The 25526-nt window shown below is 39.0% G+C and overlaps 1 protein-coding gene across 4 annotated transcripts in view; it reads left to right on the top strand.

Moving 5' to 3' along the window:
- The first annotated feature begins 4699 nt into the window (after positions 1-4699).
- Positions 4700-25526, top strand: part of LOC115222842 (vacuolar protein sorting-associated protein 8 homolog) — a 69600-nt gene continuing 48773 nt past the window's right edge. For 2 of the 4 annotated variants that reach the window (XR_005003319.1, XM_029793180.2), the window contains exons 1-14: positions 4700-5000; positions 6800-6868; positions 8016-8155; positions 9895-9985; positions 10917-10949; positions 12192-12246; positions 13425-13549; positions 14582-14668; positions 15741-15808; positions 18828-18878; positions 20189-20291; positions 21305-21361; positions 22229-22423; positions 25373-25453. Coding sequence is in view for 3 of the 4 variants with exons in the window: in XM_029793180.2 (XP_029649040.1) it covers positions 4932-5000; positions 6800-6868; positions 8016-8155; positions 9895-9985; positions 10917-10949; positions 12192-12246; positions 13425-13549; positions 14582-14668; positions 15741-15808; positions 18828-18878; positions 20189-20291; positions 21305-21361; positions 22229-22423; positions 25373-25453 (1224 nt within the window). In the remaining variant the exon portion in view is untranslated. The remainder of the gene's footprint in view (positions 5001-6799; positions 6869-8015; positions 8156-9894; positions 9986-10916; positions 10950-12191; positions 12247-13424; positions 13550-14581; positions 14669-15740; positions 15809-18827; positions 18879-20188; positions 20292-21304; positions 21362-22228; positions 22424-25372; positions 25454-25526) is intronic. The other 2 variants (XM_029793181.2, XM_029793182.2) reach the window with 2 other exon arrangements.

Raw genomic sequence — 25526 nt, 5'->3', positions numbered from 1 at the left:
TACCTTCAAGGTATTGCCAGTTCAAGATAAAATTTAAAGGCTCAGTAGCACCGTCAGCCAGTCTTTTCTGAGATGCACCCAGAGCAACAAAACTATTTTCCATACATTCTTATAATACCTGATCATTACTGACTTTTCGAATTACTGTTGACTTGTAGAATTAAGACGAACAAATGTCGTCGCATGGAGGGGACGGCCCCGGCTTTCAGTCAAATCTATAGTAAGAATTGTCTGGCTGTCTTCTTTTGGCCAGGAGGGGCAGGCCATTTTCCACTGTCCGGTAGATATGATCAGTACCATCTTAAAACATGCACACAACGGTCAGTTGTCAGGGATCCTCTTGAATCTAGTGAGGAAGCATTGCACGTCTATGTAGGTAGTGTTTGTATATGTAGGCAGCCCTTTGCTTTACTTTAGCCCGGGACAAAATGATATAGTTCAGACGGTCCTTGTTATGTTAAAAGAAATTATATGTTGAATAAAATGGTAGACTGAGAACAAATACTTCTCCCTTTGACCAAGCCTTCATCAGTGCTTTCAAAATTTCACTTGGACGGGAGGGTGTGGAAGATCGAGAGGCCCTGCCCTCTGGTAAATTTAACGAAGTGTGAGTGAGAGTAAAAATTATGGTAAGAGTGTATCGATCTTAACTCAGCATGCACTGATAAGGGCCTTTTCTGGCTTTGCTTCATTTCTTTCTTTTAGTCAAGAGACAAATCACTATCCATGGCCCTTTCAGAGCACCAAAACAAGCAGGCGAGAGAGAGGGGGAGGAGAGAGAGAGAGAGAGGAAGGTATCCTCGAACCAGAGATTTGACCCGGATACTTCCAAGGGATTGGTGTCCACTTAAGATATCCAGGGTATGCAGTGTACGGGGTGTAGGTGTTAAATCGGGTGACGGATTAAGTCTACCACTCATGTAGGCCATGGCAGGATTTGACAAACACCACAAGGCGTTTCCACCATCCTACTTTGGCACATGTGGTATATAATGAAAGACAAAGATGGCCTCAGTTGGATTTGAGCTCAGAACGCAAAGTGCCGAAACAAATACTGTAAGGTATCTGGTCGGGTGGTCTCAGATTTCAGCCAATCCACCACTCTGTATCGGAAAATTTTTTTTCTTAATATCGACATTGGCGGGATTTGAACTCGGGGGTCGGAATTACTAACACAATACAAAGCATTCTGTCCACCACCCGTAGTTGTTCTAGTGGAAGCACTCCGTCGGTTACGACGACGAGGGTTCCGGTTGATCCGAATCAACGGAACAGCCTGCTCGTGAAATTAACGTGTAAGTGGCTGAGCACTCCACAGACACGTGCACCCTTAACGTAGTTCTCGGGGATATTCAGCGTGACACAGAGAGTGACAAGGCCGGCCCTTTGAAATACAGGTACAACAGAAACAGGAAGTAAGAGTGAGAGAAAGTTGTGGTGAAAGAGTACAGCAGGAATCACCACCATCCCTGCCGGAGCCTCGTGGAGCTTTAGGTGTTTTCGCTCAATAAACACTCACAACGCCCGGTCTGGGAATCGAAACCGCGATCCTATGACCGCGAGTCCGCTGCCCTAACCACTGGGCCATTGCGCCTCCACTAGTTGTTCTAGTATTCCAGGATCGAGTAAAGTCACAGATCCTGGATCAAATTTACCAACGTTGATACAAAGAACTGGGAGTAAGCAGCCTTTATTAAAAAGAGGGCACAAGATAACTTGGTCGGGAACCCTACAATCTCTTAATTTATGTGAATTGACGTAGTCGTCGTCGTTGTTGTTTAGACTCTAAGTTTAAGCATTGCCGTGCGATCGACGTTTGGGGAGAAAGACACTGATCTCTTTTAGTCATATGACTGCGGTCATGCTGGAGCACCGCCTTTAATCGAGCAACTCGACCCCGGGACTTATTCTTTTGTAAGCCCACTTTCCTTCTCCTTGTTTCCGACGAAGAGCTCCGCTCGAAACGTTAAACCCTCCTTCCCTTCTTTCCTGAGCGTCAATAATACTTTAATTGTTCCACGTCCTGCGTTGCTGTGTTTTTTTCTCTTTTTTTCTGTGTTTTCTTGTTTGGATTAACTATATAAATCCACTCACAAGGCTCTGGTCGGGCCGAGGCTATAGTAGAAGACACTTGCCCAAGGTGCCACGCAGTGAGACTGAACCCGGAACCATGTGGATGGTAGACAAGCTACTTACCACACAGCCACTCCTGCGCCTATGTTTGTGTATGAATAAATAAAAATTTTGTCCATGTTACCCAGCAATCACTTTCACTGAAGAGTTATTGAACCACAGATTGAACTTTTGTAAACCTGAGGTCAAAGATGCTATTTTTCTCAAAATATGATTTTAAAAAAAAAGAAATATTACACTAGATCTACTGTGTTTGTCTTGATTTATATTTTTAAAAATATATAAAAGCATGAACATAAGTTGCTTCCCTTGGCTTCATAGTTTATATAAATAGTTGTTTCCCCTGTTTTTTTTATGCATCCTCGTCTTGCTAGAAATAGTACTATAAACACAAATGTATATGTACGAGTATGTATGTACGTACGTATGTAGAAAAACAAAACCCGTCAAAGGGCGGAGGAACTCTTGAGAGTCAACGGCCATCCAATAAATGTCTTAAGGCTGTATCATGCGCGGGGACATAGAAATAATCGGACTGAATACCCGATCGCGCGGTTAAACCATTAGGAGTGAGGGCTCCTAGCCTTTGTTAGGGCATCCTTCTAGGGGAAGGAAACTCAGGTAACTGGGATAACTCCGACATAAAACCTGCGGCTCAGTGGTTACCGATGATGTTGACTTGTTCTTCTTTTCGGATTATGGCTGCTGTTGCTTAGTGAGTGGGATTGACTCAGTGCACAGCCTTTCCTCACTTTACAAAAAAGTCTTCCTGCACAGGCATTGCACGATAACAACATTGATTAAGCTTTGTGCAATGGCCATACACGATAACGAGGGGGCAGCCACCATGTATGTATGTATGTGTGTGTGTGTATGCGTGTGTGTGTCTTCTATTTTTTTAATTATTATAAGTCTTCCACTGAGGAGGGAGCCGGTTTCCAACAAAGGTACAAGGCTCCGTCTTTGAGATGTAGTTAACACAAATTCACATTTGGAATTTGAGAAAAGTCTTGCACACTTTTACTGTCCCACTCCCAGATCGCACTTGTAATTTATGAATTAGCCGGCCGATTTCTCTTTCAGAAAATCCCAGTTTTTCCAGATTCCCGTGGCACCTTGGGTTGGTGTCTATTACTATAGTTCCAGTCCGACCAATGCCTTGACAGTGAATTTTTGGTTGTATATGCGTGGGAGGATGTCTGCGTATTTTTGTGTTAGTCGTTGTCCTAACACCCATCCACCGATTGTGAACCGGTGTTGTTAGATTGTTTACTTTTCCTTGTAACCTAGCGGTTCAGCAAAGAAAACCAATAGAATAACTACCAGACTCTTAAAAAAAAATTTGTACTGTAGTCGATTTATCGGACTAAACCCCTCCGGCTGACGCCTCGGTATGGATCGTAGTCCAAAGACTGAAACAAGTAAAAGAGTGAGAAGATAAAAAGGATAAGCCTGTCAGACACACACAAAATGAAAGCAGCTTTAAAAACTTTTACACACAGTACAAAAGTTTTCCTTTAATTATACCTATTTCTTTATTACCCACAAGGGGCTAAACATAGACGGGACAAACAAGGACAGACATAGGTATTAAGTCGATTACATCGACCTCAGTGCGTAACTGGTACTTTATTTATCGACCCCGAAAGGATGAAAAGCAAAGTCGACCTCGGCGGAATTTGAACTCACAACGTAACGGCAGAGACGAAATACCTATTTCTTTATTACCCACAAGGGGCTAAACAAGGACAGACATAGGTATTAAGTCAATTACATCGACCCAGTGTGTAACTGGTACTTTATTTATTGACCCCGAAAGGATGAAAGGCAAAGTCGACCTCGGCGGAATTTGAACTCACAACGTAACGGCAGACGAAATACCGCTAAGCATTTCGCCAGGCGTTCTAACGTTTCTGCCAGCTCGGTAATTAGGTAATTATACCTTCGCCTTTACTAATCGACAAAACGAAAGATTTCAGAATTGATCTCGTACATTGCGGATGCGCGAAATGGTGTGCAAGTTTTCCATTCGACTTCGAACATTTTTTGAAATTTTGAAAATATGCCCCCCTCCCGAATCGTAATATCTACTCTAAAAAACGAACCAAGCACTTCCCCCAAAAAACATTTTTAAGCAAAAAGAAAAGAAAAGAAAAAATTTGGAAAGTAGAGTCAAATTTTTAAAGAATATCTATCTATCTATCTCTCTCTCTATATATATATATATATAAATTAATGTTTCTGTGGAAAATATATATATTCCACAGAAACGTTAATTTTCCAAGTTGAAAATGGAAATTCGAACAAATTATTCATATAAAAAAAAAGAAAAAGAAAAAAGTTATGGCCAATAATTAAATGATTTGCTCAGATCAGAATTCTCCCCATCTTCTTTCCACATGCACAGTGTAATTTGAGGAAGATTTGATTATTATTTCTAGCAAATCGATCGACCAAAAGCTCTCTTGCTGATTGGTCAGAAATAAGTGGAGCAATGTGGATATCTTATATAAGAGAAACTTTAAAAGCTTTACACCGGTAAAATTTAGAAATAAAAAACGAACGTCTGGTTATTGTAAATAAATACAATAAGTGTTTAAGAATGGTTTTGCATAAAAAAAAATTCCAAACAAGTCGTTTTATCTTTTAAAATATTTAAATCTTTGTCGTAAACACAGAATAAGCCACAGCGAATATTTTACAAAATGATTTATTATTGAATAACGTTTATTACTTATTTGAAAGAACCGAGAATATGGAATAACAGTTGAGGTGTATTCCGTCAATCTGGTGAGAAGATGGCTGAAAGTCAAGATGTAAGTGCTAGTACAGATATCGCAGAAGTGTTAAATGCAGCCGAAGAAGAGGTATGCGGTTTGTTTCATGTATATACATAAAAAAAATTGGAAGAATGTATAAAAGCTACTTTCTTAATTGATTGAATATGCTGTATCTATGTGTTCTGTTCATTTTTCATTGAAAACGAAATAACATTTGTTTCAATATAGTATGTTTATTTAGGTCTGTCACCTGGAAGTGGGTGGCAAACCGAAACCGTTGGATGGGGTTTAAAAATTGTGAATGTTTCACTGAGTTTATTTTATTCATAGTTTTTGTAGATATTTTCACTGGTTTTCTTCATTTTCTTTTCCTTGTTTTAACCACTGGACTTACGGGTCTTCTGGGGCACCGCCTTCCACTGTTCGGCCGTCGACCAAAGCGACCGCAGCTCATATTATTTTTTGTAATTTGGCACTTAAGTCTGTCGGTTTCATTTTTGCCGAATGACTAAGTAGTTACAGTTTGAAATACACACACATGTATGTATGTATATATATATATATATATATATATATATATATATATATATATACCGGAGTAAACACATAAATGTGAAACAAGGTGGAAAAAAGAGTACTTAAATACTAGGGGTAGAGTAATATGCTTTATTTAAAAGCAGCAGAAATTCAACAAAATCGACGAACGGGAACGTGAAACTCCGAGTAACAGGTTTTGTTGAATTCCTGCTGCTTTTAAATAAAGTATATATATATATATATATATATATATATATATATATATATATATATATATTATATATATATATATATATATGTGTGTGTGTGTGTGTTTATGTCTAATATAATATGTGACAATTATTGGGTTATCATATATTACAAATAAATTTCTCTATTTACATAATATCGAGGTCTCTTTCATTCTTTTGTTGTCTATTAATATGTATGCGTATATATATATATATATATATATATTTATATTTATACACACACATACATATTATCTGTATGTTTACATGTGTGTCTTTGTGTTTGCCCCCACAACTGCTTGACAATCAGTGTTGGTTTGTTTACATCCCCACAACTTCGTAGTTTGGCACAAAGGACCAATAGAATAAACACCAAGCTTAAAAAGCAATTAAAGAAATACTGGGACCCACTGCACAGTAATGTTAAACAGTACATGACCTTGCCGGTGGGGCCCAGTTAGAATTTTCTTCACGTCGAGTAGCTCATCCTGCTCAAAAGGTCCCTGAATAAGGGTTGTTTAAGGATGATGAACAAAATACCCATGTTTCCAGAAGTCAGTTATTCAAACCCTAAAGAATTCCTTTCAGCATGGCTATGATGCTCCCCACTACTCATCAGCCACCAAGAGACATGCTCAACTGGTTATGGTCAAGCAACTTGCCAACAAATCTGTGGTATTGAGCAGTTCATTATTATTATTATTATGGCAGAATTATTAGCACATTGGACAAAATGCATAGTGGTATTTCATCTATCTTTACATTGTGAGTTCAAATTCCATCCAGCTCAACTTTGCCTTCCATCCTTTCATGGGCAATGAAATAATTAACAGTCAAGTACTGAGGTCAATGTAGCTGACGAGCGCCCCCCCCCCCAAAAAAAAGAATTTCAGGCCTTATGTCTATAATAGAAAGGATTATTATTGGAAATACTAATGACAATAAATAGCAGTGAAATAGAACGGTGCATGTATTTTGATTGGCAAAATGACCCTCACACTATTCAGCAGCAGGTTTCAACCCTCACTTGACAGAAACTCCATTAGGAGCAAAAATGATTTCTTATTCATTTCATAATATACAAAACTCTAATTTCTCCCATTTTCTTTTTTACTGCAGTTGGATGCTCAAGAATTTGATTTACCTCCTGTAGAAACTCCTCCGACTTTAGAAAGCATTCTTAATGCAGTAAGTATCTTATTTTGATAATGGCATAAAGACATAATGGTTATTGCTTTGTATCATTTCTCACATCATCATCGTCATCATTCTCATCAATATCCTCTTTTAACTCTTTAGTGTTCACATTATTCTGCCAAAGTTAATCCTTTTTTATCCACATTGCCTTGAACTAATCATGCATTATCTTGTAGTTTTGAGATTTTGATGAGGTAGCTGTTAATTTTTAAAACGATATTGTAGGGTTGGTGTGAGAGACCAGATCTGGCCAGTTTGAACATAAAACAAGCAGAATACTTTTGGCTGGATATGGCCAGTTTAAATGCTAAAGGGTTAATGGCCACTTTTCCATGCTTGCATGGGTCATAAATGTAGAAGGGACATATGGAAGAGGTAGACCTAGGAAGACATGGAATGAAGTGGTGAAGCCTGACCTCAAGACGTTGAACCTCTCAGAGGAGAGGACAGAGAACCAAGATGAATAGTGATGTGTTGTGCATGAGAAGATCCATCGATCTCAGTAGAAACGAGGTCTTCTGAAGCTTCCCCCTACAACTCATCTTTTGACTACCACTCTTCCATGTTACCCTATTTTCTTCACGCCCCCTACACTGAACTCACATCCTTTACATCCAACTCATTCTCCACCTCTAATCATCCATCACACTATTTTTTATAAATGTACTTCCTGTTCTGTCTCATATTCATGTTGTACGTGGACATCACATCTCTTCCTCCTCCCCCCTCTCTCTCTCCCACTTTCCAGGTAGACAAGCAATGTATTCACCCCTTCAGCAAGACACCTGCTTCTCTCCCTCCATCAGTTTCTTATTCCTCCAGTCTATACCCAGCTCAGTTGAGGGGGGTCTTTTCTCTGGGTACTTGGCTACCTCACCATTGCTGGTGGCACATAAAATGTACTCAGTACCCTCTGTAAAGTGGTTGGCATTAGGAAGGGCATCCAACTATTGAAACCATGTCAGTGCAGTCCTCTGGCTTGGCAAACTCCCTTCAAACTCACCAGCCCATGCCAACATGGAAAAAAGGGGTGATAAATGATGATAATGATGATGATGATAACAGCATTGATAGTGGTGTTATAATGGTGATGTTGACGATGATGATGATGATTACTTTTATGTTTTTGTCTTTGTAGCCTGATGATGATGATGAACTTCTGTTGGAAGATGAGGAACTTGGTTCCTTGTCCCAACTGTACAAAGGGGATTCTGTGGAGACGTCCTCCATGTCCAGTCAGGACAGTCTCATCTCCGATCGACCCAGACAAAGGACAGCGTGAGTACAACTTATAATAATAATAATAATTGTGTACAGTGCTCAGGTGCACTACAACTCATCTAAAGTGTATATATAATCAGGTGTAGTTTCGGCGGATTTCGGAAAGCATGAGGGCCTTAAAGGATGCAGTATCATGGCAGTCAACAACTGACGCAGGCAGTTTATTCCATGCTTCAGCAACTCTGAGCGTGAAGAAATGTTTCCGAAAGTCATGGGAGCTGTGTTGTTTTCTGACTTTGTAGGCATGTCCACGTGTGTTAGACACATGGAGATCAAAAAGGTGTTCAGTGTTGTTGTTGGTGAGGTAGTTGACAACTTTGTGGGCGTTTACCAAGTCCGTCGCCAGACGCCGGAGCTTCAGTGAATCCATGCCCAGGGAAACAAGGCGCTCAGAATATGGTAGGTGTCTGATGGAGGGTATGCGTTTGGTTGCACGTCTCGGGACAGATTCCAGGAGGTCAATGTTCTGAGCAAGATAGGGATTCCAAACTGATGATGCGAATTCCAAGTGTGGTCGTACCATAGCTGTATACAGTTTTAAATAGATGGCTGGAGAGCGGCTAACAAAAGTCTTGCTGAGTGATGCCAAGACACCCTTGCTATTTTTATTTCACTGTACTCCTTTACACAGGCATGGCTGTGGGGTTAAGAAGCTTGCTTCCCGACTACATGGTTCTGTGTTCAGTCCTGCTTGCTCCAACAGGAGCAAGTTTCTTCTACTGTAGCAATTGGCCAGCCAAAGCCTTGCAAATGAATGAGTGAATGAATTTGTTTGACGGAAACTGAACGAAGCCCATTGTATGTGTGTGTGTGTATGTATGTATATATATGTAAGTGCAGACGACACAGTGTGGTAAGAAGTCTGTTTCCCAACCACATGGTTCTGGGTTCAGTCCTGCTTGCTCCAACAGGAGCAAGTTTCCTCTACTGTAGCTCTTGGCCAGCCAAAGCCTTGCAAATGAATGAATGAATTTGTTTGATGGAAACTGAAAGAAGCCCATTGTATATGTGTGTGTATGTATGTATATGTAGGTGCAGACGTGATTGTGTGGTAAGAAGTCTGCTGCACAACCACATGGTTGTGGGTCCAGTCCCACTGTCTGACTCTGTGGGCAGATGTCCTGTACTATAGCTGTGGGATGACTAAAGCTTTGTGTGTAGATTTGGTAGACAGAAACTGAAAGAAGCCCAACAGACATACATACTTACGAACACACGCACGCACACACACACACACTTGTGTTTGTCCTTCACTGCTGCTTGGCAAAAGAGACTGATAGAATAAATACCAGGCTTTAAAAAGATAGATACTGGGATCAATTCATTCAACTAAAATACTTCAAAGCATGGCCACAGTCTACTGACCAAAATAAGTAAAAGATGAAAGATATATGTGTGGTGTATGTTTGTGTCTCCTTGTCTTGACATTGTGTGATTGTTGTAAATGAGTGTCACTGTCATACAAGCAGTGTCAATCATTTCCAGTATATCCCACAAGAACGTGTCTGGTGATTGGGAAATTATTGCCTTACTTAGAAAACAGGTGAGGGTTCATGACAGGAAGGGCACCCTGCTAAATTGGCCTCACTAAGCTCTGTCCGATCCATGCAAGCCTAGAATAGTAGATGTTAAAACGATGAAGATAATGACAATAATATTGGATTTGTATTTTTGTTTCAACATATCAAGAATGTGCTGTTGATTTTGTTTTTTTTCTCACCAATTTACATTTCCAGAGCCAAAAGACAAAGTAGTTCTGAAGCCCATGGCACCGTGCTAAAACCGAGTAAACTGAAAAATATTTCAGCTCAGCTGAAGTCTGCTGCAGTAAGTTTTTCTTTCCATCTTTTCTTCTAATGTAGGAGTATAGGCACATGTGTGGCTGTGTGGTTATGTGTGGGTTCAGTCCCACTACACAGCACCTTGGGCAAGTGTCTTCTACTTTAGCCCCAGGCTGACTGAATATATATTCTTCTAGAGTAAGGGTTTCCACATAGTGGTTCCCTCTTATACATAAATAGAAAATACTATTTAGTGAATCTCAGTTTTTTATATGCTAGACCACTGGTGTTAAATTGATGGTATAAAATTAATATCCAATTTTTCACCCTCATTTTGATTTTTATTATATATATATATATATATATATATATATATATATATCTGTGTGTGCGTGTGTACCTTTGTCTGCTCGAGGTGATCGTTGCAAATAAGCATTATCATCATACCACCAATGTTGCTTGTTTCCAGTCTTCTGCAAAACACTTGTCTGGCCATGGGAAAACATTACTTTGCTCGGAAGCAAGTGAGAGTTGGTGACAGGAAAAGCATCTGCCGCAAGAAATTCCTTCTGACCCATGTGAGCATGGAAATGTGGATGTTAAAAACGGTGTGATGGGGAAGGTGTGTGGTGTGTGTATATAATTGTGGATATATATATGTATATATAATAAGGTGGTGAGCTGGCAGAAATGTTAGCGCGCCGGGTGAAATGCTTAGTGGTATTTCGTCTGTTGTTACGTTCTGAGTTCAAATTCCGCCTAGGTCGACTTTGCCTTTCATCCTTTCAGGGTCGATAAATAAAGTACCAGTTTCACACTGGGGTCGATGTTATCGACTCAATCCCTTTGTCTGTCCTTGTTTGTCCCCTTTATGTTTAGCCCCTTGTGGGTAGTAAAGAAATATATATGCATATATAATGTGGATGTCTAGACAAAGCAGGGTTATATATATTTTTTTTTGCTTTTCTTTTCTTCAGAACAGAGTGGATGCTGGGAAGCCATCAGCAATAGTAAGTATCATTTAATTTACACTGCACTCAAAATCCCTTTAGAGCAGTGCTTTTCAAACTTTTTGCTGGAGCGGAACCCCTAGAAAACATTCTACTGGCTCGAGGAACCCCTGTGCAATAATTTAATAGTCTTATGCACACATATCTGCACAGGAGAATTAAAAATTACTGCCGATTTTAGCAGTTTTGTAACTTCTTGTGGAACCCTGGTTGAAAACCACTGCTTTAGAGCATAAGAAATATATAGTTTTTTTTTTCTATTGTGTTAGTTTTTCCCAACCTACAAAATTATGTGGCAGGAGGCAAGGCAATGATGGGTTCCATTCAGATCCTTTGAGAAACCTATTTTAATATTTGCTTGCGAAGACCTGTTGAGGCAAGTGTAAACAAATCAAAATTGATAACGTGGCCAATGACAGTACCGCTTGATTGGCACTTGTGCCAATGGAACGTTACAAGCACATCCGAGCGTGATCGTTGCCAGGGCCACGGATTGGCTCCTGTGCCAGTGACACATGAAAAACACCATTCGGACATGATTGTTGCCAGTGTCGCTTTACCAGCACATGTACTGGTGGCACGTGAAAAACACCTTTTGAGCATGGTCATTGTCAGAACCGCCTGACTGGACCTCGTGCCGGTGGCACGTAAAAGCACCCACCACATTCTTGGAATGGTTGGTGTTGGGAAGGGCATCCAGCTGTAGAAACTTTGCCAGATCAGATTGAGCCTGGTGCAGCCTTCTCGCTCACCAGTTCTCAGTCAAACCAATAATGAAAAATTAAATTACACCATCTAGAAAATTACATATTGTAGAAAATATCTTATATTTAATTTTTCTATAATATGTAATTTTTTAGATGGTGTAATTTAATTTTTCATTATTGAATTGATTAAAGGTGTCTTTTTTCTAATTTATATATATATATATATATTATATTTTGTGAAATTTGATTTAGTATTTCTAAATCGAATTTTTCCCTGTAAGTTTGGAATAATATTCCCTCATATTATTATTATTATATATGTACATATATATGTATATATATATATATGTGTGTGTGTGTGTGTATATTTATATATATATATATTAGTTGCTATTATGGACTTTAGGTAAAAGAGAAATCAAAACCACTTTTCCTTCGACCCTCCCCAACCTCTGCTTACCTCATTTTTATTTTGTTTGTTTTGTTTTATTGTTTGTTTATTTCTTTTACCTGTGGTGTTTCCATATCTTTACAGGCTGTGGCATCCCTTATAGCAATTGGGACATCCCATGGCATTGTACTAGTTTTCGGTGAGTCTATTATTGTTGTTGTTGTTGTTTCTGTTTTGTTTTTTTTGTTTTTTGATTATTTTTTTTTAATATGGCCATGAGTTAGTAGAATTGTTAGAATGCTGGACAAAATGCTTAGCAGCATTTAGTCTGGCTTTACATTCAGAGTTCAAATTCTACCGAGGTTGACTTTGCCTTTCACTCTTTCAGGGTCGATGAAATGAATACCACTTGAGCACTGAGGTTGATATAATCAACTAACCCCCTCCCCACAAAATTTCAGGCCTTGTACCTATAGTAGAAAGGATATTATTATCATTATTATATTATTATTATTATTATTTTGTGTGTGTATTGGTCTGGTCTGGTCTGGAGGAAAGGGCTGTACCCAAGAACCTCAAAAATCCTCTGGGATCAATGACTTCAAGAGAGTTAATGTTCTGGAACTGCTGCAGACAAAAAACAAATGTGGTGCAAGAAGAGAATTCCAGTGGGATGACATTCTGTGGAAGAAGGATTTGTACAGGGCCTGAAAAGGTGAACAGAATAAGAGTGATGAGAGGATGAAACTTAGAAAAGTCAAGAGGACCATGGAAGTGACACACTTGCATGGTTCAGATAGAATTTGCTGAGGCAATCTTTTCTTTGGCGAAATGCTCTTCCTGTCACCAACCCTCACTTGCTTCCTAGCAATGTTATATTTCCCCATGGTTAGAGATGCTTTTTTTGAAAAACTAGAAATGAGAAACATCATTTGTATGATGGTGATGCTCATTTATGGCCAAGACAGGGGTACACACAATCACCCCCACATATATATATATATATACACACACACACACACACACATGATGGTCTTCCACACAGTTTCCATCTATCAAATCTCAAAACTTTGTCTGGGGCTATAGTGAACACTTGCTGAAGGAGCCACGCAGTGGAATTGAACTCAAGACTACATAGTTAAGAAGCAAGCTTCTTAACCACACATCCATGCCTACACCCATTTATTCACTAATTTATCTTACATCCATCTTTCTATGCTGGCATGGGTTAGATGAATACACATTGATGTATTGTTTTACAGCCAGTTAGATGCTCTTCATTCAAAATTTTTGCCAATAGTTGATAAGCTGACTTTTTTGTTCTTTTATAATAAATATCCCCTGTTCATCTCTCTCTCTGTTTTCTCCTGTCTTTAGATCCACGCCAGGTATTGAAATGGTGTCTAGGAAGTACAGCTGTTGGGGCCCAGTATGGATCAGTGTCAGCTCTCAGTTTCAACAGAGATTGTTCTCGATTGCTCTGTGGCTTTGCTAAAGGCCAGGTAAATATATATTTTTATACATATGTATATATATATATATATATATGTGTGTATCATACAGATTGTTCTACAGCTGGATGCCCTTCCTGTTGCCAAACCTCACCTGTTTCCAAGCAAGTATTATTTCTCCTATAGCCAGATATATTTCCACAGAAGATCAGAAACGAAGGACACTGCCAGCACAATCTTTTTTACCTTTTACTTGTTTCAGTCATTTGACTGCGGCCATGCTGGGGCACTGCCTTGAAGTGTTTTAGTAAAACTAATCAACCTCAGGATTTATTTTTTAAAGCCTGATACTTATTCTATTGGTCTCTTTGGCTGAACCGCTAAGTTAGGGGGACGGAAGTACACCAACACTGGTTGCCAAGTGGTGGTTGGAAGACAAACACACACACATACACACACACACATTAATCTATCTATCTATCTATCTATCTAGCAATCTATCTGTCTGTCTATATGTGCATATATACTTAAAAAGCACCTGTGCAGTTACAATGTAAAAGGCACCCAGTACACTCTATAGAGTGGTTAGCATCAGGAAGGCGGCGAGCTGGCAGAAACGTTAGCACGCCGGGCGAAATGCTTAGCAGTATTTCGTCTGCCATTACGTTGTGAGTTCAAATTCCGCTGAGGTCGACTTTGCCTTTCATCCTTTCGGGGTCGATAAATTAAGTACCAGTTCTGCACTGGGATCGATGTAATCGACTTAATACCTATGTCTGTCCTTGTTTGTCCCCTCTATGTTTAGCCCCTTGTGGGTAATAAAGAAATGGGTTAGCATCAGGAAGGGCATCCAGCTGTAGAAACCATCCAAGAACAGACAACTGGAGGCTGGTGTAGCTTTAAATAATGATGGTCATCATCATCATCATCATCGTCATACAATGATACAAACATACACTTATATAACCACACATGCACACCCAAACACACACACAACACAGTCATGCACAAACAAACATACACAGTTACACATGCACATACATGTTTTTTTGTTTCATAAATGTCTCACCTCCTGTCTTCTAGATTACCATGTGGGATTTAACAAATGGAAAATTACTCCGGACCATCACTGATGCTCACCCACCTGGAACTGCTGTTCTACATGTTAAAGTAAGTAATCAGTCAAGCATATTATATGTTTATGTCTGTATCTGTGTATATAATAATAATAATGAAATTATTAGCCTCGCCTGGCCCCCGTGCCGGTGGCACGTAAAAGCACCATCCGTTCGTGTCCGTTGCCAGCCTCGCCTGGCCCCCATGCCAGTGGCACGTAAAAGCACCATCCACTCGCGTTCGTTGCCAGCCTCACCTGGCCCCCATGCCGGTGGAAAGCAAACAGTGTATGAGTCAGATACATGCTTGCATGTGTATGGAAGGGAGAAAATCAGGTGTAGTGTTGGCGAATCTCAGGAAGCATGGAAGTTTTGAAGGATGCAGTGCTCCGACATATATCTATGTTACATTACATCTGATGACATAAAGTAATAGGTACATATAATTAATGTTCAAAGTTGACTTGCTGCCTAAAACTTTGACTTGAACTGCAACTAAAAGCAGGGATGTAGGTAGCTACTTGTTTCATCCCTTCTTATAATCTGTATTCATGTCACAACTCAACCTTCATTGTTAACGATAGAGATATCCTAATCTAACCCTGATACCAATTGTTTTGACAGTTTATACTTTTATCCTATTATGTATGCATGTATATATATATATATATAGGGAGAGTTTACGAAAAAAAACAAAAGACGAAGACAGGTGGTGTACAGAACAAACAGATGTATCAGTATAATGCTCAGGAATAGAAAAAGTCTTTTATGTTTCGAACCTATGCTCTTCTACAGAAAGAGACACAGAAAAAACAAGGAGAGAAAAAAATGCGTGTAGTGGCTAATGTCTTAGGAAATTCTTGCCAATCTCCAGTTCAACTGGAAACTGAACCTATCACTAGAACAACTATGACACACATAAATTAGTGTTTTTAATAAGCATAATGGATTAAAGTCCAAAATATTTTTAACAACCAAAGACAAACAACACAAATGCAGTTATGCAAGTTTAAATGGGTTGTTTGATGAAAACAGTGGCCCTTATAGTAGTGAGAAGATAGAGCATGTTGCTAAGTTAATGAAGAAACAGTAGTAAAGGTTGGTCATAATGTATTTTTTTGTTTCAGTTCACTGACAGCCCTGTGATTGCTGTGTGCAGTGACAGTGGAGGGTCTGTGTTTGAACTGGAATTCAAGTAAGTCACTCCTATTTATTTATTTATTTATTTATTATCACTTTTACTTTATCCTTTATCTCTCATCATTGTTGTTTTGTTGTGTTTTCATGATGTTTGCATACTCTTTTACTTGTTTCAGTCATTTGACTGCGGCCATGCTGGAGCACCGCCTTTAGTCGAGCAAATCAACCCCGGGACTTATTCTTTGTAAGCCCAGCACTTATTCTATCGGTCTCTTTTGCCGAACCGCTAAGTGACGGGGACGTAAACACACCGGCATTGGTTGTCAAGCAATGCTAGGGGGACAAACACAGACACACAAACATATACACACACATGCATATATATATATATATATATATATATATATATATATATATATACACACACACACACACGACAGGCTTCTTTCAGTTTCCATCTACCAAATCCACTCACAAGGCATTGGTCGGCCCGGGGCTATAACAGAAGACACTTGCCCAAGATGCCACGCAGTGGGACTGAACCCGGAACCATGTGGTTGGTTAGCAAGCTACTTACCACACAGCCACTCCTGCGCATGTTTAAGATATTTTATTATATTTGTTTTTATTTGTTTGTAATTTGAATATTGGTGAAGGTTTGCTCCTCCAAAACTCACACAAGACATTGGGCAAATGGCATTCTAAGATAGTGTCAAATCAAAGTATTATGTGTGAAATTTGAGAGACGACAAAAGATAGCTGATGAAATTAAGATACCTTCTAGTGTTTCAATCTATTTTAGTTCTTATGCTTCTGTGACTTCACCTTTCATTCTCACCCAAGATTGGTGACTCAGTAAAACGTGTGTGTGGAAAGTGAGTGTACATATGTGTGTGTGTGTGTTAAGTTAATTTTTTGGCTCAAAAAGCAAAAAGCAATGCCATATAGGAGGACATGGAGTTATGTACAGGGAGGGTGTTCATGCAAAGAGTTCAGGCCATTTCTGGTCAAGAGAGACTTTGAACCGAGCGGTCGTTGGCATCTTCACTATCTCGTCCGGCAGCTTATTCCACAGATCCGCAACCCAGACAGAGAAAGCCTCTCTCCTTCGATTGATATGAAATCGTCGCAGATAGAGCTTTTCGGAATGACCCCGCAGCCGACGCTCTGGAGCAGGAATGAAGAACAGCTCTTTCGAGAAGATACACTTTCCGCTTATGATGTTATGAGCAAGAATGAGATCACCACGGCGTCGTCGTTTTTCTAGAGAATAAAGGTCGAGTGTCTTCAGCCTTTCTTTATAAGACAAATGCTTGAGACCAAGAACCATGCAGGTGTGTGTTTCAAGTGAGGCACAAAGTAGCTGATGATGTATTGCTAAGAGAAATAACAACTGCTCGTGGTTTCCCTTGAAGCACAAATATAAGCCAACACAGAAACATACACACACACACACACACACACAAGCACACACACACACAAACATTCACCACACACACATATGCAAGAGGTGTTTTTCAGTTTTTCATCTACCAAATCCAACCACAAAGCTTTGATCAGCCAAGGGCTTTAGTAGAAGACAGTTACCATGCTGTGGGACTAAAGTTGAAACTACTTGGTTGAAAAGCAAACATCTTAGACACACCATCATGCTTTCTCCTATACATGTGTGTGTGTATGTGTATATATTTCTTTATTACCCACAAGGGGACAAACAAGGACAGACAAAGGTATAAAGTTGATTACATCAACCCCAGTGCGTAACTGGTACTTAATTTATCGACCCCAAAAGGATGAAAGCAAAGTCGACCTCGGCAGAATTTGAACTCAGAGCGTAAAGGCAGACGAAACACTGCTACGCATTTCGCCCGACATGCTAACGTTTCTGCCAGCTCGCCGTATATGTGTATAGAGTAAGGGAGAGAGAGAGAGTTCTGGTAGCATTCTGTCTAATGACATATTGTAACAGGTACATACCATTAGTGCTCAAGTTGATTTACCACCTCACACTTCAGCTTGAACTGCAATCAAAACACAAAGCAATTATGTTATAGATGCCTAGCAATGAATGACTATCGGCTATTTATCAGCCTCTTCCCAACAATAGAACTGATTGCTCCTAAAATCTTCTTCTAACGATCTTCCTCATTTTGTCTCTGAAAATGCAATAGACCTCTACTATATGGTCAGTTTATCTTTGCTTACAAGGAAATGCATGACATGCACACCTGTCCTTAAAACACCTGTAGGACACTATCTGCACACCTTTCCTTTTTATACTTTTTTCCTTCTTTTTTGACTCTGTTGTAACAACTCAGCAATTCCCTCTCTCTCTCTCTTTCGGAGAGGCACTGAGCAGCTATACGCACACATACACACACGGCAGTAACTTCCACCTACCGAATTCAATCACAAAGCTCCGGTCGGCTCGAGGCTATAGTGGAAGACACCTACCCGATGTGCCACGCAGTGGGACTGAACCCGAAACCATGATGTTCAAATATGTAAATACCATAATCTAAACTGATGCCACTTGTTTACCCTACTCTTTTACTCTTTTACTTGTTTCGGTCATTTGACTGCGGCCATGCTGGAGCACTGCCTTTAATCGAGCAACTCGACCCCGGGACTTATTCTTTTGTAAGCCCAGTACTTATTCTATCGGTCTCTTTTGCCGAACCGCTAAGTAACGCGGACATAAACACACCAGCATCGATTGTCAAGCAATGCTAGGGGGGCAAACACAGACACACAAACACACACACGCATGTATATATATATATGTATATATATATATATATATATACATACATATATACGACAGGCTTCTTTCAGTTTCCGTCTACCAAATCCACTCACAAGGCTTTGGTTGGCCCGAGGCTATAGTAGAAGACACTTGCCCAAGGTGCCACACAGTGGGACTGAACCCGGAAACATGTGGTTGGTAAACAAGCTACTTACCACACACACTCACACACAAATATAGTCATGCACGCATATACACATACTCACATCACTATTATATATTCATCAGTTTTAACATATCTTTGGTTTGTTTCTATTTTTTCCTTCAGGAGGTTGATCGGGGTGAGGACCTGTGAATCGAAGTGCCTGTTTTCAGGAAGGTATGTTTAACTTCATCACCATCATCATTGTCAACATCATCACTCTACCCTCATAGTGAATATCCTACCACTTCTGCCTCTTCCTCTTCATTTTCATCATCATTCCTCTAATCAGATTCCAATCTGAAATCATGATTGGTGAATAGTTAAATATACGGCATGTGTTGCTGTTATTAACATTTTAAATTTGCACAATCTTAACTTTGAATTTACTCTGCGTTTTGATCTGCTTGACCTCCATTCATGTTGGATTAGATTTAAATCTGGGAACCTTTTATCTTTAAACTGAGAGTACAAACACAATAGAGTAGAATCCACTACAGGTGCCTGACAAGCTAAATAACACCTCTCCTGTGTTTGTGCACATATACATATATATACACACATGTGTGTGTGTGTGTGTGTGTGTGTGTATATATATATATGTGTGGAGGTGCAATGGCCCAGTGGTTAGGGCAGCGGACTCGCAGTCGTAGGGTCGCGGTTTTGATTCCCAGACCGGGTGTTGTGAGTGTTTATTGAGCGAAAACACCTAAAGCTCCACGAGGCTCCAGCAGGGGGCGGTGGCGATCCCTGCTGTACTCTTTCGCCACAACTTTCTCTCACTCTTTCTTCTGTTGGCCTGCTCGCTTAGCCAGCGGGGTGGCGTCATTTGAAGGCTAAAACAATGCGAAGCGCATTGTGACCAGCGATGTGTAGCAACATCTGATAGCCTGGTCGGTCACGGTGACGGTGATATATATATATGTATACCATCACATATTTTTAATGTCCACTTTTGCATGCTTGCATGGGTCAGACATGTTTTTCTATGTCTGGATGCCCTTCCTGTCTCCAACCTTTACCTATTCCCAAGTAAGGTAACATTTCCCTATGACCAGACATTTTTTCATGCAAGACTGGAAACAAATTACATCACTGGCAGAATCATCAGAGTGTTAGATAAAATGCCTTGTGGCAGTTCTTCCAGCTTTCTACATCCTGAGTTCAAATCCTGCCAAGGTCAATACTCACTTTCATCCTTTCGTGGTTGGTAAAATAAATGTACCAGTCATATACAGGGGTCAATGTAATCAGTGAAACTCCCTCCACTCAAAATGTTTGGCTTATTAAGAAAATTTAAGCCAGATTATGGAACATAGACTAGCATGAAACTTTTGGTGAAAGGTTTTAATTCAAAACTTGAAGATTGTATCATAGGACTTGAGGTGGTGGGACAGTCTCAGACGGGTTGGCATCAAAAGGGTTGAATTAAATTTCCATGCCACCACCACCCCCATTTCATTATGAATCTGTATTTCTTATTCCAGTCGAGGAGAAGTGTGTGTCATAGAACCACTACACATGAATTATACCATACAGGACCATCCCATGCATGATGTTATGATTCTGGCCATGGCATCTTTGTCCAAGGTAAGATCCAGGAACCACTTTCACCGATATTAACGATCACTTTTCTCTTTACAGTTAATCTACTCCATTCTGAAGCAGTTTAAACTTGTTGCCAAAAGCATGGTTTTATTTTCTTCTCTAGGTCTAAGTAAATGGAGTGGTTGTATACTGTCAACTCAACGTGACAGTCCCGTATGGGAATTACACCACTGCTGTTTAGCCCTAGGAAGCATCGAATGCTTCCTGTCGGCTTTGACACATTTTTTTTTTCCGTGTCCTTATATTTGTGAAGGGGAGGCAAGCACCCCCACCAGCCAAGATTCACACCTGAGGACATGCATGTTTCTGGGCCTTAACCCGTCATCAGCCCAGGATAGTGAGATCTGCTGACTGAGGTGCCTGTCCAGCCTTCACAAATATATATATTTACAGTGAAATCTATTCACTGGTCACCGTAATCAGAAATATTAAATTTCTAAATGTCTCAAAGAGACATGAGCGACAGGAAGCGTTCGATGCTTCCTAGGGCTAAACAGCAGTGGTGTAATTCCCTTACATGACGTCACGTTATGTTGACAGTATACAACCACTCTATCGCTCCACCACCACTCATGTCTCTTTGAGACTTTTAGAAATTTAATATTTCTGATCTAAGTAAATGTTTTATCTTTAATCTTTTAGCATTCAAATTACTCTGTCGAATGTAATGCTTGTTTATTTACATTGCTTTGAATTAATTGTGCATTATCTCATAGCTTCAAGATTTCATTGATGGGATTGTTTATTTTTAGAATGACATTGTAGGATATGTGTGAGAGGCCAGATCTTCAATAAATTCCATCTGACCTCTACAAGCATAGAAAAATGGACATTAAAATGATGATGATGATACTTACACACACACACACACACCACACACACACACACACACACTCACATATAATGTTTTAAACTTCTAAATATATTTCAGTAAACAAAATTTTCTAATCATGAAAATAACTGGGTTTCTTTGTTTTTTGATTTTTTTCTTCCAGGTATTAATTGTGACTCTGAGACCTCAGCTGAAGATAATGTTCACTCATCCATTAAAGGTACCCTACCAGTATTTTCTGTGAATTCCATCAATTTGGGGAAATTTTACGAATTTCTGAGTATACATTGGATTTTTTTTTAATATATATTTAAGAATATTTTATGAATTTCTTTTACGAATTTCTGAGTATACATTGGATTTTTTTAATATGTATTTAAGAATATTTTATGAATTTCTTTTTATTTTTGTCTGATTCTACCTTTATTTGAATTAGACTGATTTCAAAAAAAAAAAATCAAGCATTAAAATTAGATTATTGAAGAATTAAGAGAATCTTTTACTTCAGAAAAATGTAAGTTATCACACAGAGGGACTGAACCCTGAACCACGTGGTTGGGAAGCAAACTTCTAATCACATAACCACATACTCTTACTCTTTACTCTTTTACTTGTTTCAGTCATTTGACTGCGGCCATGCTGGAGCACCACCTTTAGTCGAACAAATCGACCCCGGGACTTATTCTTTGTAAGCCCAGTACTTGTTCTATCGGTCTCTTTTGCCGAACCGCTAAGTGACGGGGACGTAAACACACCAGCATCGGTTGTCAAGCAATGCTATGTAGACAAACACAAACGCACACACACATACACACACATATATATATATATATACATATATACGACAGGCTTCTTTCAGTTTCCGTCTACCAAATCTACTCACAAGGCATTGGTCGGCCCGGGGCTATAGCAGAAGACATTTGCCCAAGATGCCACGCAGTGGGACTGAACCCAGAACCATGTGGTTGGTTAGCAAGCTACTTACCACACAGCCACTCCTGCGCCTGTGAAATTTTTCTGTTGTTTTTATTTTTAATTCTAAGATTGTTTTCCTTTTTTTTTTTTTTTCCTTGTTTGTACTTTCCAGGGTGATTCTTCCACTCTGCCACTTCTTGCCTGGCAGTTTGTCATCATCCAAATCTCTGAAAGTGACCGTGTCATCGATCCAGTGTTGGCATTCGCTCGAGATAGCACCATCTACTTCTACCAGGTAAAAGAATATCTACTTAAGACTCATCATTCCCTAGCAAGTAGATTCAAGACCACAGAGGGTTCCGAGATGGTAAATCGACCTGTTTCACATTGATTGACAAAATAGAAGAGAGAGATTTTTTTCTCTTTCCATTTTTTTCTCTCTCTTCTACTGTCCCCACTCCTTGGAGAATGAACTTTTTGCCATCTGTTATTGCTGTTAGGAGCTATCGCTAGATCACACTAGCTAACAACAGCCTTCTCTCTTGAGCTTAAACATATGCCTCATAAACACATGTCCATGCACATGCTAACACACATCAAATGCATGTCTCATAGACATATACACACACACACACACACATGCAAACATGCACAGACAACTTCCCAAATTTTCTGTGCCCCATTACTCTTCTAGGAACCTCTGACAATCACTGTCGACCATGCATCTGCACACAGGGCAAGCGCAGGCCAGAGCAAGTGCAGGCCAGGGCAAGTGCAGGCCAGGGCAAGCACAGGCCAGGGCAAGTGCAAGCCAGGGCAAATGCAGGCCAGGGCAAGCGCAGGCAAGGGCAAGCGCAGGCCAGGGCAAGCGCAGGCCAGGGCAAGTGCAGGCCAGGGCAAGTGCAGGCAAGCACAGGCCAGGGCAAGCACAGGCAAGGGCAAGCTTTTATTTTCTAGGAAGACTAGCAGCTGCCCATTCTTGCAGGTTTCTTCTTTCTCCATGTCACCAATATTTATTCAAAGGAAAGGCCACTGAATGTGCGTTCCTCCAAAGAATCTCCTGAGGAACATTACATGACAGAACAAAAACCACCAGGCATTATTATATCTGACAACCTTATGAACTGTGCCACTTCTTAAATATTTAATAATGGTCTTATTAAAATTTATTGTCTGTTCAAAACTGAAACCAAACGCTTTCTCATCTCCCCACACAGGAACTAAACTATACGATAACATTTCACAAAGTACAATAATCCATGAGATAACTAATAAATGAGATTAGATAACTGATAACAGTATTATAGAATAATACATAAAAATAAGCAAAAACAAAAACAATTAGCTGTTAAATGAGATAGTCAACTGCTTTGGCTGACCCAGCACATCGTTATCTATCTAATCACTCAATTATTACTAATGACGTCTCTTGCTTCCTCACTCTCTCTGTCTTTGTTTTTCTCTAAACCTTTTTCTTACAATCTCTTTCCTTCACTCACTCTCTGTCTTACACACACACACACACATCACTCACTCACTCACTCTCTCTCTCTCTCTCTCTCTCTCTCTCTCTCTTCCTTTTCTATTCTTCTTGGTTAAAATGCCTCCGTCTTCTAGTTGCTTTGCAAACTCAAACTCGCCCATTCTCAAACCATTTGAAACATAGTCTGGGCAATACAGCATGGCTCATCTTTTCCTTTCTATCACTTACTTATTAACAATCTATTAAAATTATTACATTTGTATTATTATTATTAATAGTAGTATTAGTACTACTACTGCTGCTGTCTCCACTAACTTTTAAAAAGGGTCTCAGTCAGAAATTTCTAACCACATGTTTACAGTTGTTCGATCAACTAAAATAACAGCTCATTGAATTAGTGTGCAAGCGCCTGAGTATACCAACATAACCCTCACCAAAACATTTCTGAGATTTTGTCCTATACATCCATGATTGTTATCAGTCTTTTAGTTAGGCCTCACTCCATACGTTTGAAGTAAAATGAAGCTTTCTTTTCAAAAGTCCCAAATTTAATCTGGTGGTTGAGAAAAAAGTAATTGGGAATGTGTCTCATGTATTATACATGGATGCCAGGCAAATATGTCTTGTGTATCACATGTGATGTACAGAACATGCAAAGGATTAACATTATCCTCAGGCTGAATCAGAATGATACAGTGTGTGTGTGGCATGGCTGGACTTTTGAGTCACTCATAATACTCAATAAACTTCCATTCAGTTTCCGTCTGATTTCACTCCCAAGGTTTAGATTGACCTGGGGCTACAGCAAAAGAAACTTGCCTAAGATGCCATGCAGTTAAATTGAACCTGAGACCCTATGATTAAGAAGCAAACTTCTTAATAATTCTGCCACTCTTTGCAGAATGGTTAAGAATTTGATCACGCAACAAATAAAACACATGGTTAAAAATTCTGGTCTGGACCCAAGATTGTTACAGATGTTGTATTTCTATTGTTACGGTGGATTAATTAACACTAGTTTGATACTTGATTAATTGATACTAAATTAACTAATACAATCATATACTTTCTGTTGTATAATTATTATGAGAAAGGCATATTTTATGTTTTAAATTCTAGATTGAATTTATTATTTTAAAGAAAGTTTATTCCTTGGATAAGCTGCCAAGCAATATGAATTTTATGATAAATAATAAATATATATTTTGACATTTAAAATTTTATTTTTACATTTTACATGTTTAATCTTTCATAGCTACATATGTACATGTATATATGTGTATGTATATATATATATATATATATATATATATATATAATATATATATATATATATATATGGATGCATGCATTTATGTGTTTGTATATATGTGTATAAAAAAATTTCTTCTTAAGAAAATACATATTCAAATAAGTAAACGATAATATCATGAATAGCTAAAGCGAAACCGGTTGGTATATTCAAAAATTATATTAAAACTATGTAAAGTGTGTGTATTTTCCTTTTTTAATTTCTTTATATATATATATATATATTTACACACACACATATATATATATATGCATGTATGTATATGTATATATGTGTATGCATATATATATGTATGCACGTATGTATATGTGTGTGTGTTTATATACACACACACATATATATATGTATATATATATGTATCCTATTTGCACCAGGTAACAATATTGCAGATACCAAGTATTTGTATAATGGTATTGTCACATAGACTATTAAGAACTATTACAGGTAACTTTTTGCTCATTATATGTCATCAACAGATTACAGGTAAATTGCATCAGTAACCTATAATCCAACTATTTCAGGTGATATGCAATAATGCCCAAGATATCCGCTGTTCAGGTTTGCAGAAAATGGAACTACCTTACAAACTTCTTTCGATAACTGTAAGTAAAATAATTTCTCTTATCTTTGAATTTTAGTACTGGATGGCCTTTTACTTTGTTTTTAAGCATCACA

The sequence above is a fragment of the Octopus sinensis genome, linkage group LG21 (genome assembly GCF_006345805.1).
Source record: "Octopus sinensis linkage group LG21, ASM634580v1, whole genome shotgun sequence".
In the NCBI taxonomy this organism is placed as follows: domain Eukaryota; kingdom Metazoa; phylum Mollusca; class Cephalopoda; order Octopoda; family Octopodidae; genus Octopus; species Octopus sinensis.
This window is presented reverse-complemented; position numbering and strand designations above follow the sequence as displayed.